General features: G+C 40.8%; 1 protein-coding gene across 15 annotated transcripts in view; it reads right to left on the bottom strand.

Annotated features, from left to right (window-relative positions):
- PUM1 (pumilio RNA binding family member 1) overlaps positions 1–12,726 on the bottom strand; it is a 120,921-nt gene that overhangs the window by 47,184 nt on the left and 61,011 nt on the right. For 7 of the 15 annotated variants that reach the window (XM_038377385.2, XM_038377379.2, XM_038377380.2 and 4 more), the window contains 2 exons: positions 3,171–3,264; positions 1,754–1,870 (listed from right to left, as the gene is read on the bottom strand). In XM_038377385.2, the coding sequence (XP_038233313.1) occupies positions 1,754–1,870; positions 3,171–3,264 (211 nt within the window). The remainder of the gene's footprint in view (positions 1–1,753; positions 1,871–3,170; positions 3,265–12,726) is intronic. The other 8 variants (XM_038377386.2, XM_038377387.2, XM_038377383.2 and 5 more) reach the window with 2 other exon arrangements.

Below are 12,726 nucleotides of genomic sequence, written 5' to 3' on the forward strand. Positions count from 1 at the left end.
CCCTTCACAATAGCAAACCTTGGGCTGTAACAAACCCCGTCCCTAGATCCCATCTTGAGTGAGTGGAGGCACACAGAGTTTCTCCAGCCCTGGGGCCGCGGTGGGGGCACAGAGAGCTCCTTCAGCTCTGGGGCCACAGCAGCGAGGCATCCTTATTATTTTGTATAGCGCTGGATTTAAAAAAAACAAAACAAAAACACACAGCTGGATTCAGTGTTACGGTTTTGATTCCGCAATTCCATCCATGTCTCATTGATTCATCTTCCATAGGGCTCTACTTCTTAGCTTTCTTCCATTTCCTCTCAGCCTTACCTGTTTGCCAACAATAGGCTTTACCCTAACACCTCATCTTTCATTTTTATTATGCCCCGACCACACCTAACATTCATCTCTTCAAAATTACTTAAAAAAATTATAATCTTGAAAGGACTCTTTATAATCTTGATTCTTCATACTGTTTTATATACTCTACCAAAACCACCATGTGATATAGTCATACTTGTAATCCCATTTAATCATAGCTTGACTTTATATTGGTCCCAAAGCTTAAAAGCTAATGAACAGTTCTGTAACAGCTGGTAAATATTACAAAGTGTCACATATCAAACTTGCTATCCCATATTGCGCAAACCAGAATACTGTAAAACTTGCTTATAGTAAATACAATCTAGCTTTGTTTTAACTTTACCTTGGAGTGGAAAGAAGGGGGAAGGGGCGTGTTATTTAGGTAAACCGACTGTATAAGAATGAAATGTTATGAGGTTGTGCAACCTTCATTGACTAATGCTCTAATCTAACTCTGGACATTTTATTTAGAATCCACTGGACTTCCTCTCTCCAGATGGCTCAGTGAAAGAATTAAATGTGGTTGTATAGAACTAATCTGGTTTTGGAAGAACCCGCAGGACTCTCACTACTTGGGGCAGAACTTCATGACTTTTGGAATAAAAATTCAAAATACAATGCGTTTTTCACACTTTCTAATAATTGTTTACTGGAGCTACCGTTTCAAGACACAGCAATTTTGGCTCTTGAAGTTGGGAAAGGGTTCAGAGACTAGACAAGGTTGGGAGAAAGAGGTCCAGTATGACGGCAAAAATGACCCACATTAGAACTATTATCTAGAGCACTTTATATTCAGCCTCTGCACAGGTGAGAGATCTTTTGACATACATGATCTGGAACAAGGTAATTAAGGGACTGGAAAGCATGAAGTTCAGAAGGGATCCTCCAGTGAAGAAAAAAGCATAATTTACCAAATTTATTATAGCAAATCTCAAATTAACAGTAACAAATTTTACTTAACACTTCTTGGCAGGAAAGCTTTACTCTATACCCTGTAACGCAGGCTTCAAAAGTATTTGGCTTTCAGATGTCAAATAAAACACTCCTAACAACTCAACACCAATCACACATTTGTCACTATACGTGCATATTTGTCACTATGAATGAAATGTCACCTCTCTTTCAGGATTTTTGTTCTTAATCTTAACTGTAAAACAGAACTGAGTGTTACCGGTTTTGATCCTCTAATTTAGGTGTTAATCTATAGGGACAAAACTTTCAAAACAAAAACAAAATTCTACTTTAAGTTTTATAATACCCTTATATACCACACTGACATCCACTTATTTTTTCAGTAGAGCTCAAAACGTGCTAACAGATTACATTAAGACTGCTCTGATAGTGACAGTTAAAATATTTTAGGCACAGAAAATTTCATCTAATGCACAAACAACTCTAAGTTGCTCACCTAAAGTTGCAGCTGCTGCAAGTCCTGCTGCATATGGATCTGTTCCTGGTGGAGCAGCACTGATGATGTATGGATTGGGGACAAAGGCAGCGGGAGCTAAACCTGCTGAAAACATACCTGTCAGTAAAAACAAACTTAACTAGAACTGCAGCCCTACCAGAATACCTACATGTTTTGGCTATTCACCCTTGCTGTAACTGAAGAGGATAAACAGGCTTGTGCAGCTATGATTTAAGAGTAAGAAAAGCTGACAGGTACTTTGAGAAAACATATTATGCATTTTCACATGTAGTTCTTTGTTGACAGCAAACAGTAAGTATCCAGGAGTCTTAGTGAAACAATCAAATATGAAATTCATAGCAGTGTTACCGTCCATATGTATATGGGATTTGACTCCAAAGATGCAACATCCCTTAAAGGGCTGGGAAATTAGTCAACTAGGAAAAAACAATGGGAAAATAAAGACCAACTACCAATTAATTTATACTGGTGGGTATTAATACATACCCATAAAATATGTTTTCCCTTGAAGTTCATTTGAGCCTTTTTATCATAGCAGCTCAAAGCACTTTAGAGATATAAAAGCACTTTCATAAAAATTTTGTTAAATTTACTAAATTAGGGGAGAAGATGACAGGGTCTACACCAAAACTGAACAAATGTGGAGTGCAACATACATAATACATGAGAAACAGTGTCTTCATAATTCTTTCTAGCACTTTAAAACTAAGTTCAATTCAGTTAGGAAAACCTACAGTTAAACTCTTTGATGCTAGGAAATTTTTACTCCCACCATTAATGAGTGAGCCCTTGTGAACGGTTCACCTATTTTTCCTATAAACAAGATTATGTACAGTTTTCCCGAGTCAGTATTTCTTTAATTCTATGAAAACATGTTTAAATAACTGCATCTTAAACTTCTAAGTCTCACCCAGAATAGCCTGAAATTCCGTTCTGTGGGAGAGTTAATCAAAACTAAACCATAGTAATACATAAAATATGGACTCGAGTTTCTGTGGTCTGTACTAAAATGTGCATTTTTTCTCATTTCACTGTCTCATTTACCCCAATTCATGTCTGGCTCAGAGTAAATGAATACTTAGAAAACACTCTCATTACTGAATAGCATTCTCAATGCAGGCAAAGCAAGCGTCATCACCGGTAGAGAGGAATTTTTGAAAGCTTTTCAAAAGTATAGCAAGACGTTACCAGAACTTTGCAAGATAATCTTCAAACGTGGTCTGCTTCTGAGATCTGAGAGTCAATTATCCATAACTGGGACTGTACTTTTAAAACCCCTCTGAAGCCTAAGAACCGGCTTTCACTGCCACAGGCTATTTTGAAGGCATCCATTAGCAAGTAACAAGAGCCATTTCCAGAAATCTAATAAAGGGAGGGCGTTAAATGAAGGACTTACCTATGTGCGGCTGATGGGCAGCTGCCAATGCATATTGCTGCTGCTGTGCTGCCGTCAGCTGCTGAACAGCAAGTGCATTTGGTCTTTGAAATAACTGAAGGAACAAAAGAACAGTTTTGGTTCTTTATTCATGAACTAGAAAAGTATTCTCAGATTCCCTCCAAAGCAATCCTGACACATTGGATTTACTAGCATAAGAGTACGGACACTCTTCATGATATGGAAACATGTTTAAAAGAGAGACTAACACATTTACGTGAGCATAAGCTTTCGTGGGCTACAGCTCACTTCATCGGAGGCGTTCAGTGGAAATGCACTGCATGCCTCCGATGAAGGGAGCTGTAGCTCACGAAAGCTTATGCTCTAATAAATTTGTTAGTCTCTAAGGTGCCACAAGTCCTCCTTTTCTTTTTGCAAATACAGACTAACACGGCTGCTACTCTGAAACCTGTTTAAAAAAAGAGAGGTTCACAGGAGTTTTAAATTCATAATCTACCACAATCCATCTAAAAATATTTTCATTCCAGCATTATTAACCTATTGTGAAGGTTTTCTACCTCCACATTCCCTGAAAGCTTCACTCATCAACTACTCTTTAAAGAGACTAAAGACAAACTTCGTAACTGTGGCCTGTGGGTCACGGCAAGCTAGCAGCTCACCAGGCTGTTTCCAGCTCTAATTCTGAATTAGATATACTAAATACTTTATTACTTTCCCATGCAGGCAATTTCTGTTGCCACAGAGATGTTATGAGACTACAAATGGCAGTGGAGATGGGCTGCAGGACTGGAAATGGGATGGCAGATACTCACAAGAATCTTTGTAAAATGTGATCTATGCTGAGAAGTTAAAGAACCCTAATATAACACGAGAAGGAAAGCTTTCCTTACCTGTTAATTTTCTCTCTAAGATCTTCTAAATCAGTCCAGACACTTGGTGCACATAGTTCTTCCCTGACAGTAGACAGAGAGCAGACACTGGGACTTTCTGGTGATATTTTCCCCTGCATAAGGGTTGCCAGCTCTCACAGCTCAGCTGAATCTTTGAAAGCAGTTCACAGTATTATTTAAGTGTAATATAAAAACCACACACCTTGAGACACTGAAAACTCACTATTTGCAAAAAACACTGGAAATGCTGAAGAGAGCACCGATCTTGAAGGAAGGGATAAGGGCTGGCATAGAAAGTCTTGAAGGAAAAAAAATTTCTCTCCAGCTTCCAATGCCAGTCCAGATTCTTGGGGCCTGCCAAAGGAGTGCAGTACCATATAGAGGGGACAGCCTAATGCCTCTTGGCTGCCTGCAGCATTCTTGTGGCACAACACATTGGCTGATGCCTGAACATCAGCTTGTGAATATAAACACTGGAGAACACACATGCCAGGTAGCTGCCTTGAATAACTCTAGTAGCGATATTTCCACCTAACTTCCTAGCAAAATATACTGTGAAAACACAGGGAGCTGCCTTTGTTGTACTGAAGCAAGCTTTCCTGAGTAGAAGCTTTATCCACCTGAAAATAACGGATTTGGATGCTATGCTGTTTTCTGCCCCCTTCCTCCACATCCATCCTTGTAGGACTGCGGGCTTGTCTACACTTAAAACATTACAGCTGCGCCACTGCAGCGCTTCAGTATAGACCAAGGGTTCCCAAAGTTGGTTCGCTGCTTGTTGGGGTGCTGCTTCCTGAAGCTCCCATTAGCTGGGAACGGTGAACTGCAGCCATTGGGAGCTGTGAACGGCCGTACCTGTGGATGCTCAGGTAAACCAAGGCATCTCACGGCCTGCCAGGGGCTTTCCCTGAACAAGCGGTGAACCAAGTTTCGGAACCCCTGGTATAGACACTACCCATGCTGATGGGAGGGGTTCACCCATCGGCGTAGGTAATCCACCTCCCTGAAAGGCAGTAGCCAGGTCAACAGAAGAATTCTTCTAGACCTAGATCTGTCTATGTTATGGGTTAGGTCAGTTTAACTATGTTACTTGGGATTGTGGATTCTTCACACCCCTGAGCAACATAGCAGAGTTAACCTAACTTTTTAGTGTAGACCAGGCCTCAGACAGAGAGGCCTAGCTTCTTTATAAAATGTTAAGACTGGGGTAGATGGACAATAATAATTCTGCCTGATTCAGGCAGGATGTAGTTAACTTCAGCATGAAACACAGAACTGTTTAAAGAATGGACTATCTTGGTAGAAAAATCAGATATAGTTCTTTACAGAGCAGGACTGTCAACTCTTATCCTCCTTGCTCAGGAGATGGCAAATATGAACAAGAGAGCAATAGCCTACGGGATATTCTTCTTCTGCCGCCTCCTCCTCCTTCTGTAGGTGCAAACTAAGGAACAGGATGTAAATTTAGTACAGTATTTTAGATCCAAAAAGGAAGTTGTAGTCTGAATACAAGTTTTGGCTTTTGTCAACCACTATATCAAAATCTAGCTACATCTCGGTTTAAGTACATCTGTGTTCCCTGAAGGCTGATGAATGCACCTGTAAGATGCTGGTGCTCATTCCTAAGTCTAGACCATTCCGAAGCAACTCCAGGATGTTGGCTATGGAGAAGCGCATCAAATCCATGGTTCATCAATCACACCAGGGACACAATGTTCTTCAGATCCTATAATCACAGGTGGATGTGGAACACATGCCTATGATAACCTTTACTCAAAAGCCCTTTCTTCCAAGAAGCATCCTCTCAACTGTGATGACCGAAGCCTAAAGAGATCTGGATCTTCATAACAAGTAGGGACTTTGTGTCAATAAGTCATCTGTAGTAAGCAGGTGGATCAGTTTTGTATTGACATGCATAGGTTCAAGACAGAAAGGACATCTTGATTAATCTGAGACTCAGAAAGGTGTGCGGGAATGAGGGTTCCCAAGGATCTGAAAACTCTCTGCAGCGCCCTCCTTATGGACCAATGTGAAAAAATGTATTACAACGTGCTGGGCGTATTTACCTCTAGAACTCACATTCGTGATCTTGCTGTCTACCATTCTGTTGTCTCTTTCACCGAACACAAAGATGGTCCAATAAAAGGTATTACCACACATACCTTGTGTGTCTACCTTCCTGTGGTGATCGCATCTACTTGTGGTCCCCTTCACTACAACAAATCCATCCAAAGCTCTCTCAATTTTCCACTCTCCTTTACATATTTGGGATCAGTTTAGCTAGGTCACTGTGTTCCATTCTGGCTAGGTGAACAACAGATAGATTAGATGGGTGTTTTTTCTGTTCGTACAATCAGCAGCTAGTTTGCCTCTGCCATATCCTTTTTCCTCGTTAGTTTACCTACGTGATGGCAGTCAAGTTCTCAAACTGCATCTCACTGAGCTATTTTTGAACGCATGGTGGAAGCACAGAAGAGCAAGCCTGACTGCTCTTACATCTGGAGAAGATTGAGCCCATTTCAGCTAAAGACAACAAGGAAAGGATCTGCTGTTATACTTTGCGTTGTCTGTCTCCCATTTAAGAACATTCTTGCTGGGTGCTTAGCTGCACTCCCAGATGTATTAACATCTGCATCAAGCTTTGCATACTTCTCTTGAATCAGTATTTAGGCATCTGGTTCCTGAAACCAGCACAATCTGGAAATGGCTGTCCTCGCTGTTCATTATAATTTGACCCTAAGTCATCCATGTTGAGGTGAGTGACAGCTACTGGCATAATTATTCATGATGGAATAGCTTCAAGGTGATGCATACAAGTTGAATGATACTATGTAATACTGAAAATAGTTCCAGGCTGTGAAATGCAGGGAACATGGACACAAGTGCCAGAGCAGCATATAGACATAAGCGTCTGTAGACTCATCTGAGCAGACACTTCAGAGAGTCATAGAATCTCAGGGTTGGAAGGGACCTCAGGATGTCATCTAGTCCAACCCCCTGCTCAAAAGCAGGACCAATCCCCAATTTTTGCCCCCAGATCCCTAAATGGCCCCCTCAAGGCTTGAACTCACAACCCTGGGTTTAGCAGGCCAATGCTCAAACCACTGAGCTATCCCTCCCCCCCATCATTTGGAAACTCCCTCAAGGAAACTACTTTACTTTGGTTGGTACAATTAGATTGAACAAGGCTGCTGAAAGTTTTGAAACTGAACTCTAACTCAAATAAATTTGTTAGTCTCTAAGGTGCCACAAGTACTCCTTTTCTTTTTGCGAATACAGACTAACACGACTGCTACTCTGAACTCTAACTATGGATCATGATGCCTAAAAGGCATTAATCTGATGTTATATGTTCCCATGCATGAAAGGAATAGAATAGCCTTCCTCCTACAAAGTCCAGGGATGCCTGGTAAGTGTACCTTCATTACTGCTTAAAGGAGGTGGGTAGCAATGTCCAGGTACCTATGACCTCTTTCTTGAATGAAGGAGGTGCACTTGAAGCACCCTTTCCAGATGAACTGTAGCTGCTTTATCAGGGAATATGATCTGGCTTCTTAAAACCGTGCCTAGAGTAACAGAAACTGCCACATATATGTTGTACCCTGCAGAAGGCCAAAGTTTTTGTCTGTTCTCTACACCTTTAACTACAATGAGCTTCCTTTTGAAAGGTCATCATTGTACTCAGTGAGCTCCTCTTCGAATATCTTAAAAAGCACTTTTCACAAACACGCAGAATAGCAGGGCTTGGACTTAAATGCAGCTGAAGTCTCAGAGAATAGCTGGCTAATTCTATAGATTCTCAGCTCTTGCCCTGTGAAGGGAGGTGGAGTTAGTGTCTGGTGGAAGGATTCTGGTGGGTGTTTCCAAGGATGGCAGGAAAGAAACAAGATATTCCTGGCCCTCTCCCTGTTTGCACAGCACATCAGTCATGCTGTTCTCAGACTTGCTTCTAGCCTGGCATTGAGTGAGCAACTCATAGAGCTCTCAAGTGGAGATGTGACTGTGGTTGTCTGTTTGCCTTATCAGAAATAAAGTAATTTATAGTGACATATATTCTTCGGGCTACGGTCCACAGATCAGTTACAATGAGCACTTCAGCCTGTTTGCTGCTTGGGACAGAATCTGACCCTTCTGTCACTGGGAGCAGGGCAATGTGCTGTCTCCTGAATTTCCTTAGTTATTTTCCATCCCCCACAGGTGCAGACAGGTTCAAATCTTGTCTGTTGCAGAGCCTGTCTTAAGAAGATTCCAAAATTTCAAGGGGTTTTCAAGGAAGCTTTCTGATTCAGTCCAGAGAATGGATTCCAGAAGGAGAATGCACAGCACCCACTAGCTGGAACACAATTCATTAAAGTTTCAAGGAATGGTTCCTCCTATGGATAACAGACCTGTCCTGGTTGCAAATGTCAATGAATCTGATACGGTTTTCATAAAAACTGGGAAGAACACAATCAGCCCTATTAGAGAGATTCGCCTCTCTTGTGTACTGCCCACCTGGGGGAGAAGAACACCAAACACTTACATGGCAGAAGTTACACTAATAGAGCAGCTCCTACACCCAGAAATCTCTCTCTCATCATAAGTCAATTTGGTTGGCTGGCGACTGAGCTCTTTTCATCTGGAAACAGCAAATTAAGAGCCCCTCAGCCTCTGTTAGGACCAAGGAGGTGAGCTGAATAATCTCTTACAAAGCTGGGCAAGGTCCCTAATGTATGCATTCCCACCTTTTCCACTGCTCCCCAGGACAATACAAAAGACAGGAGGGAGGGAGCGGTGATACTGTTTATTCCTTTCTGGCAGAAGAGGCTACGCTCTCAGGTCTGATGACCCTAGCACTGGATCTTTGGACGTCTCTCACAGAGGTCTGTTATTGTAAAGTTAATCCTCCATCCAGGACCAGACACGTTTAAAATAAATACTTGGAGGAAGTGATTATTGCTGGCATGGACCCCAAAAGAGATGTCAACAACAACAAAAAAACAAAAAAAAAAAAACAAAAAACTTATTCCAGTGGCTGGTGCAAAGTCCATAATTTAACTGCCAGGTTAAACCAAAGAAACGGCCTTGATATCCTCCAGGACTGTTTCACTGTGGGTGAACAAGAGTGTCCAAGCATAAAGGTCAAATCTCCCTGTCATGTTCTCAGCATGTCCAGGAAAAGGAAAATCCTTTTTTGTAAATCCTTTTTTGGATTTGTAAAAATCCAAACATCAAATGCTTCCTTAGGACATCAACTTTATTCCAACTTCATAAGATCAGAGAGCACAACCTTGGAAATTCTTTCTGCTCCTTACAGCACTACCCAGACAGATTCCCCCATAGGAGGTGTTGTACTTCCTATCCATTGGAGTAGACCTCCCAAAGACTACTATCTCCAATCACATGAGTATTTTTAATTTGAAATTACAAGCTTTCTCTAATGAGACCCAGTATTATACTTTTAATTCAGACAGATAGCCCTCAACTGGCATAGCAAATCACTCCTTAAGTAAATTCAAGAAATATTCCCTCTTCAGTTAAGCATCCAATTCCAGTCCTTAACAACACTGACAATCACAGGGCAAAAAAACACATCGTCTGTACTGAGACTGGCGAGAGAGCCCGATGGCCATCAATATTTAAGTTCACCAAGTTCTGCCATTTCCTTTCTTTTTGGCAGAAGTCTTAGTGCCCAGGGAAAGATGGAGGAGATAGATTATTTATAAAGAATCTTGTTTTGGATGTCCATATTTAAAGAATAATCATGCTTTTCAACCAGAGGCACGCTTCTATGAAAATCCCATTTTAACAGATCTGTGGACCTCAGTGCAAAGAAAAGGAAAATTTATCCATGCTTACCTGAAATTTTCCTTTTGTTGGGTAATAAAGTCCACAGATCCAGCCCACCCAGGAGACAAACTGATGATCCAGAACAGAGATGGAAATTGATATCCAAGGATTTGCGGTTTGTCATCATTATGCAGAATGTACCATTCTCTGGAGAGATTGTTGTTTTTTTCTCAAATTACATTTAATACAGTCTGTGATTTAAGAATGTAGATTTGAATTAACCTGGCTGTGGAAGTTCTCAATTGGAGGAAACTTCAGAAGGTAGGGCACTTCTCCCCTGCCAAAAGAAAAGAAGTACTTGTGGCACCTCAGAGTACTCCTTTTCTTTTTGCAGATACAGACTAACATGGCTGCTACTCTGAAACCTTCCCTGCCAGTGACTGGCAGGTCTGATCCTGCCACTGAACTGCAAGCAGGTGGAAAAATGCATGGTACTGGCTCTATGGATCTTATTAATCAGAGAGAAGACATTTTCAGGTAGCTATGGATACATATTTCTATTGTCACTATGTGTGTGTGTTTACGGAAGCACAAATGTGAAAGACAGCAGCAGTAGCAAACATCACTCTGGGCTTCAGACCTAGAGGTACTGTTCCTACAACACGGTCCAACTAAGGGAGGCAGGGATGGCAACGACTACCTAAGAGAGTCCAACTGCAGACTCTGGAAGGAATGAGGGGTGATGGGCTTGAGGCCTTGGAGCAGATGGGATACCAGGAGACATGCCTAAAGAAAGCGGATTAAGGCTCTTTAGCAGTCCCTGTTGAAGACAACACGAACAGTCTTTGGAGGAGAGAATCTACCCTGTTCTGCATTGGCTACAGGCTCTTCACTCCACTCATTGTGGATATCTTGAGGAAGGCTGCTTCTATCCTAACTACAGTTTGTGGTCCCCCACAAAGTCTGCAGAGGCTGCTGCATGCTGCTGTGTGACTGGAAATCCCTGTAGGCGTCCAAGGCCTGCTCTGTTCTTTGCTTTGTTAAGGTCTCTCTTAGCCAGCTGATACTCCACCTGCTGAGGGAAAAACAACTGAGCGCTGAGAGCCAGCAAACCCCATATATTCAGAAGATATTAATAAAGTCTCAATGCATTGTCTCCATCTGTTGGCAGTGAGGAACCTCCAGACACCTGGATTGATAGAGAAGATCAAAGAGAAAAACCCAAACAAAAAGCTTATTATAACCAAGTCTTGACCTTAAATTAAACTGTATTTTTATACTCCTGATCTACTGCTGTTTTTGGCTCTGACACTGATATTAATTTGGGTATCCTTCCCCTTCCATAAGAGATTCATTTTTACCTTTTCAATTAAAATAGTGAGAATCTAAGAAATAGTGCTTCAGTTACAAAAATATTTAAGTGCATAACATTTTAGCCTCATATAAGTCATATTCATATACTAGGATACAGCTCATTGCGAAGACATGTCTGAACAAGGTTTTTTGATATGTCCGAGATACTGTTTTAAGTCCTAAAACTCTCAGGGAGTTTCACCTACACATACAGCTAGTGTCATATAACACCTTGCCAAGAGGTCATAGGAGATAAACTTGCAACAAACTGAGGCATCACAAGCTTATATTATGTCAATGTTATAAAGTTCAGATTTGTGTAATCCAGTTTCTTCTGCAACATAAACATCTGACATTTCTAATCAGATGATGCAAAGTTAAGACTCTCCCTTATTAATATTGCTTTTAGCTGCACAGATTTATAATCCCTTCAAGTATATGGCGTCTTTTCCAATGCCTCATAAAAGGTGCTATACAAATTAGGTCCTTTTGATTAAGACATATTTCCTTTTGGAAACAGTTAAATGTAAAACAGATTTTACTACAGGTCTAAACACAATCACAAACTCCATTTGGTACAGCTTCCAATTTTACTTGGAAATATATTCTACTCCAAAGTACAATGTAATTGGCAGACAATGGCACCAGAAACTATTTTTGAACAGACCCCTGGAAACACTGGCTGCTGGACACAGTAAGTAAATCCTCCTCTGGACTTCTGAGCCAAGGATATTGCATTTTATACTGACATATGTTAAGAAGTGGGAAGTTACAATTAGGAGTTAAGAGCCACAATAGTGAAAGCCCTACATTAAATATAGCGTAGTATAATATAAGGTTACTACAAGTGTAAGTAAATAGATGAGGCTGCTATCAAAACATAAAAATAAGGTTGACATATCGAAGTACTAGTTCCCATCAGACAGTTTCGGATCTGGTTATTCACAATATCATTACCTTGATCTGAATAGCTGAATTAAGTGCACCAGATACGTTCAGTGGACATATACTACCTGTTGTCTAGCTTGCTTGTGCATCCTCTTGTTCCAGTGAAATCCAAGTAGTTTAAAAAGGCAGTATAGAACTGTAGTGTGTGTCAAGGTGTGATGGCAAGAGAGGTAAAGAGTTCAGCAGTGAAATAGTTAAAGTACATATGTTCTGAAAAAGGCTCTCTGTACCGGCAAATCTGCTTCAGGTGTTATCAGCTTAGTTTACATTTAAAAAAAAAAAAAAAATCTTACTGCCATCTATGCAGATCTAATGTAGCCACAGAAAAGAAAACTACTCTTATTTGCTTCATGTAGTAACAAGCTTTCCAATGAGGCTCTGCTTCCAGAATTTTATTGTCAGTGGTTAGGTACACAACAGAAACAGATACCTGATTTGCACACAACAGAACTTGCAGAGTTGCAGAAAAAATAAAACTTGATTTGACTTGTCAGTGAGTCCATTGAAGGAGAATATAAAACTAATTACACAGATGTCAAATTTCTGCAGTGACCTTTCTGACCATACCCATACCTTAAAAAACAATTAAGCTTAAT

Source organism: Dermochelys coriacea, chromosome 19 (assembly GCF_009764565.3).
Source record: "Dermochelys coriacea isolate rDerCor1 chromosome 19, rDerCor1.pri.v4, whole genome shotgun sequence".
Classification (NCBI taxonomy): domain Eukaryota; kingdom Metazoa; phylum Chordata; order Testudines; family Dermochelyidae; genus Dermochelys; species Dermochelys coriacea.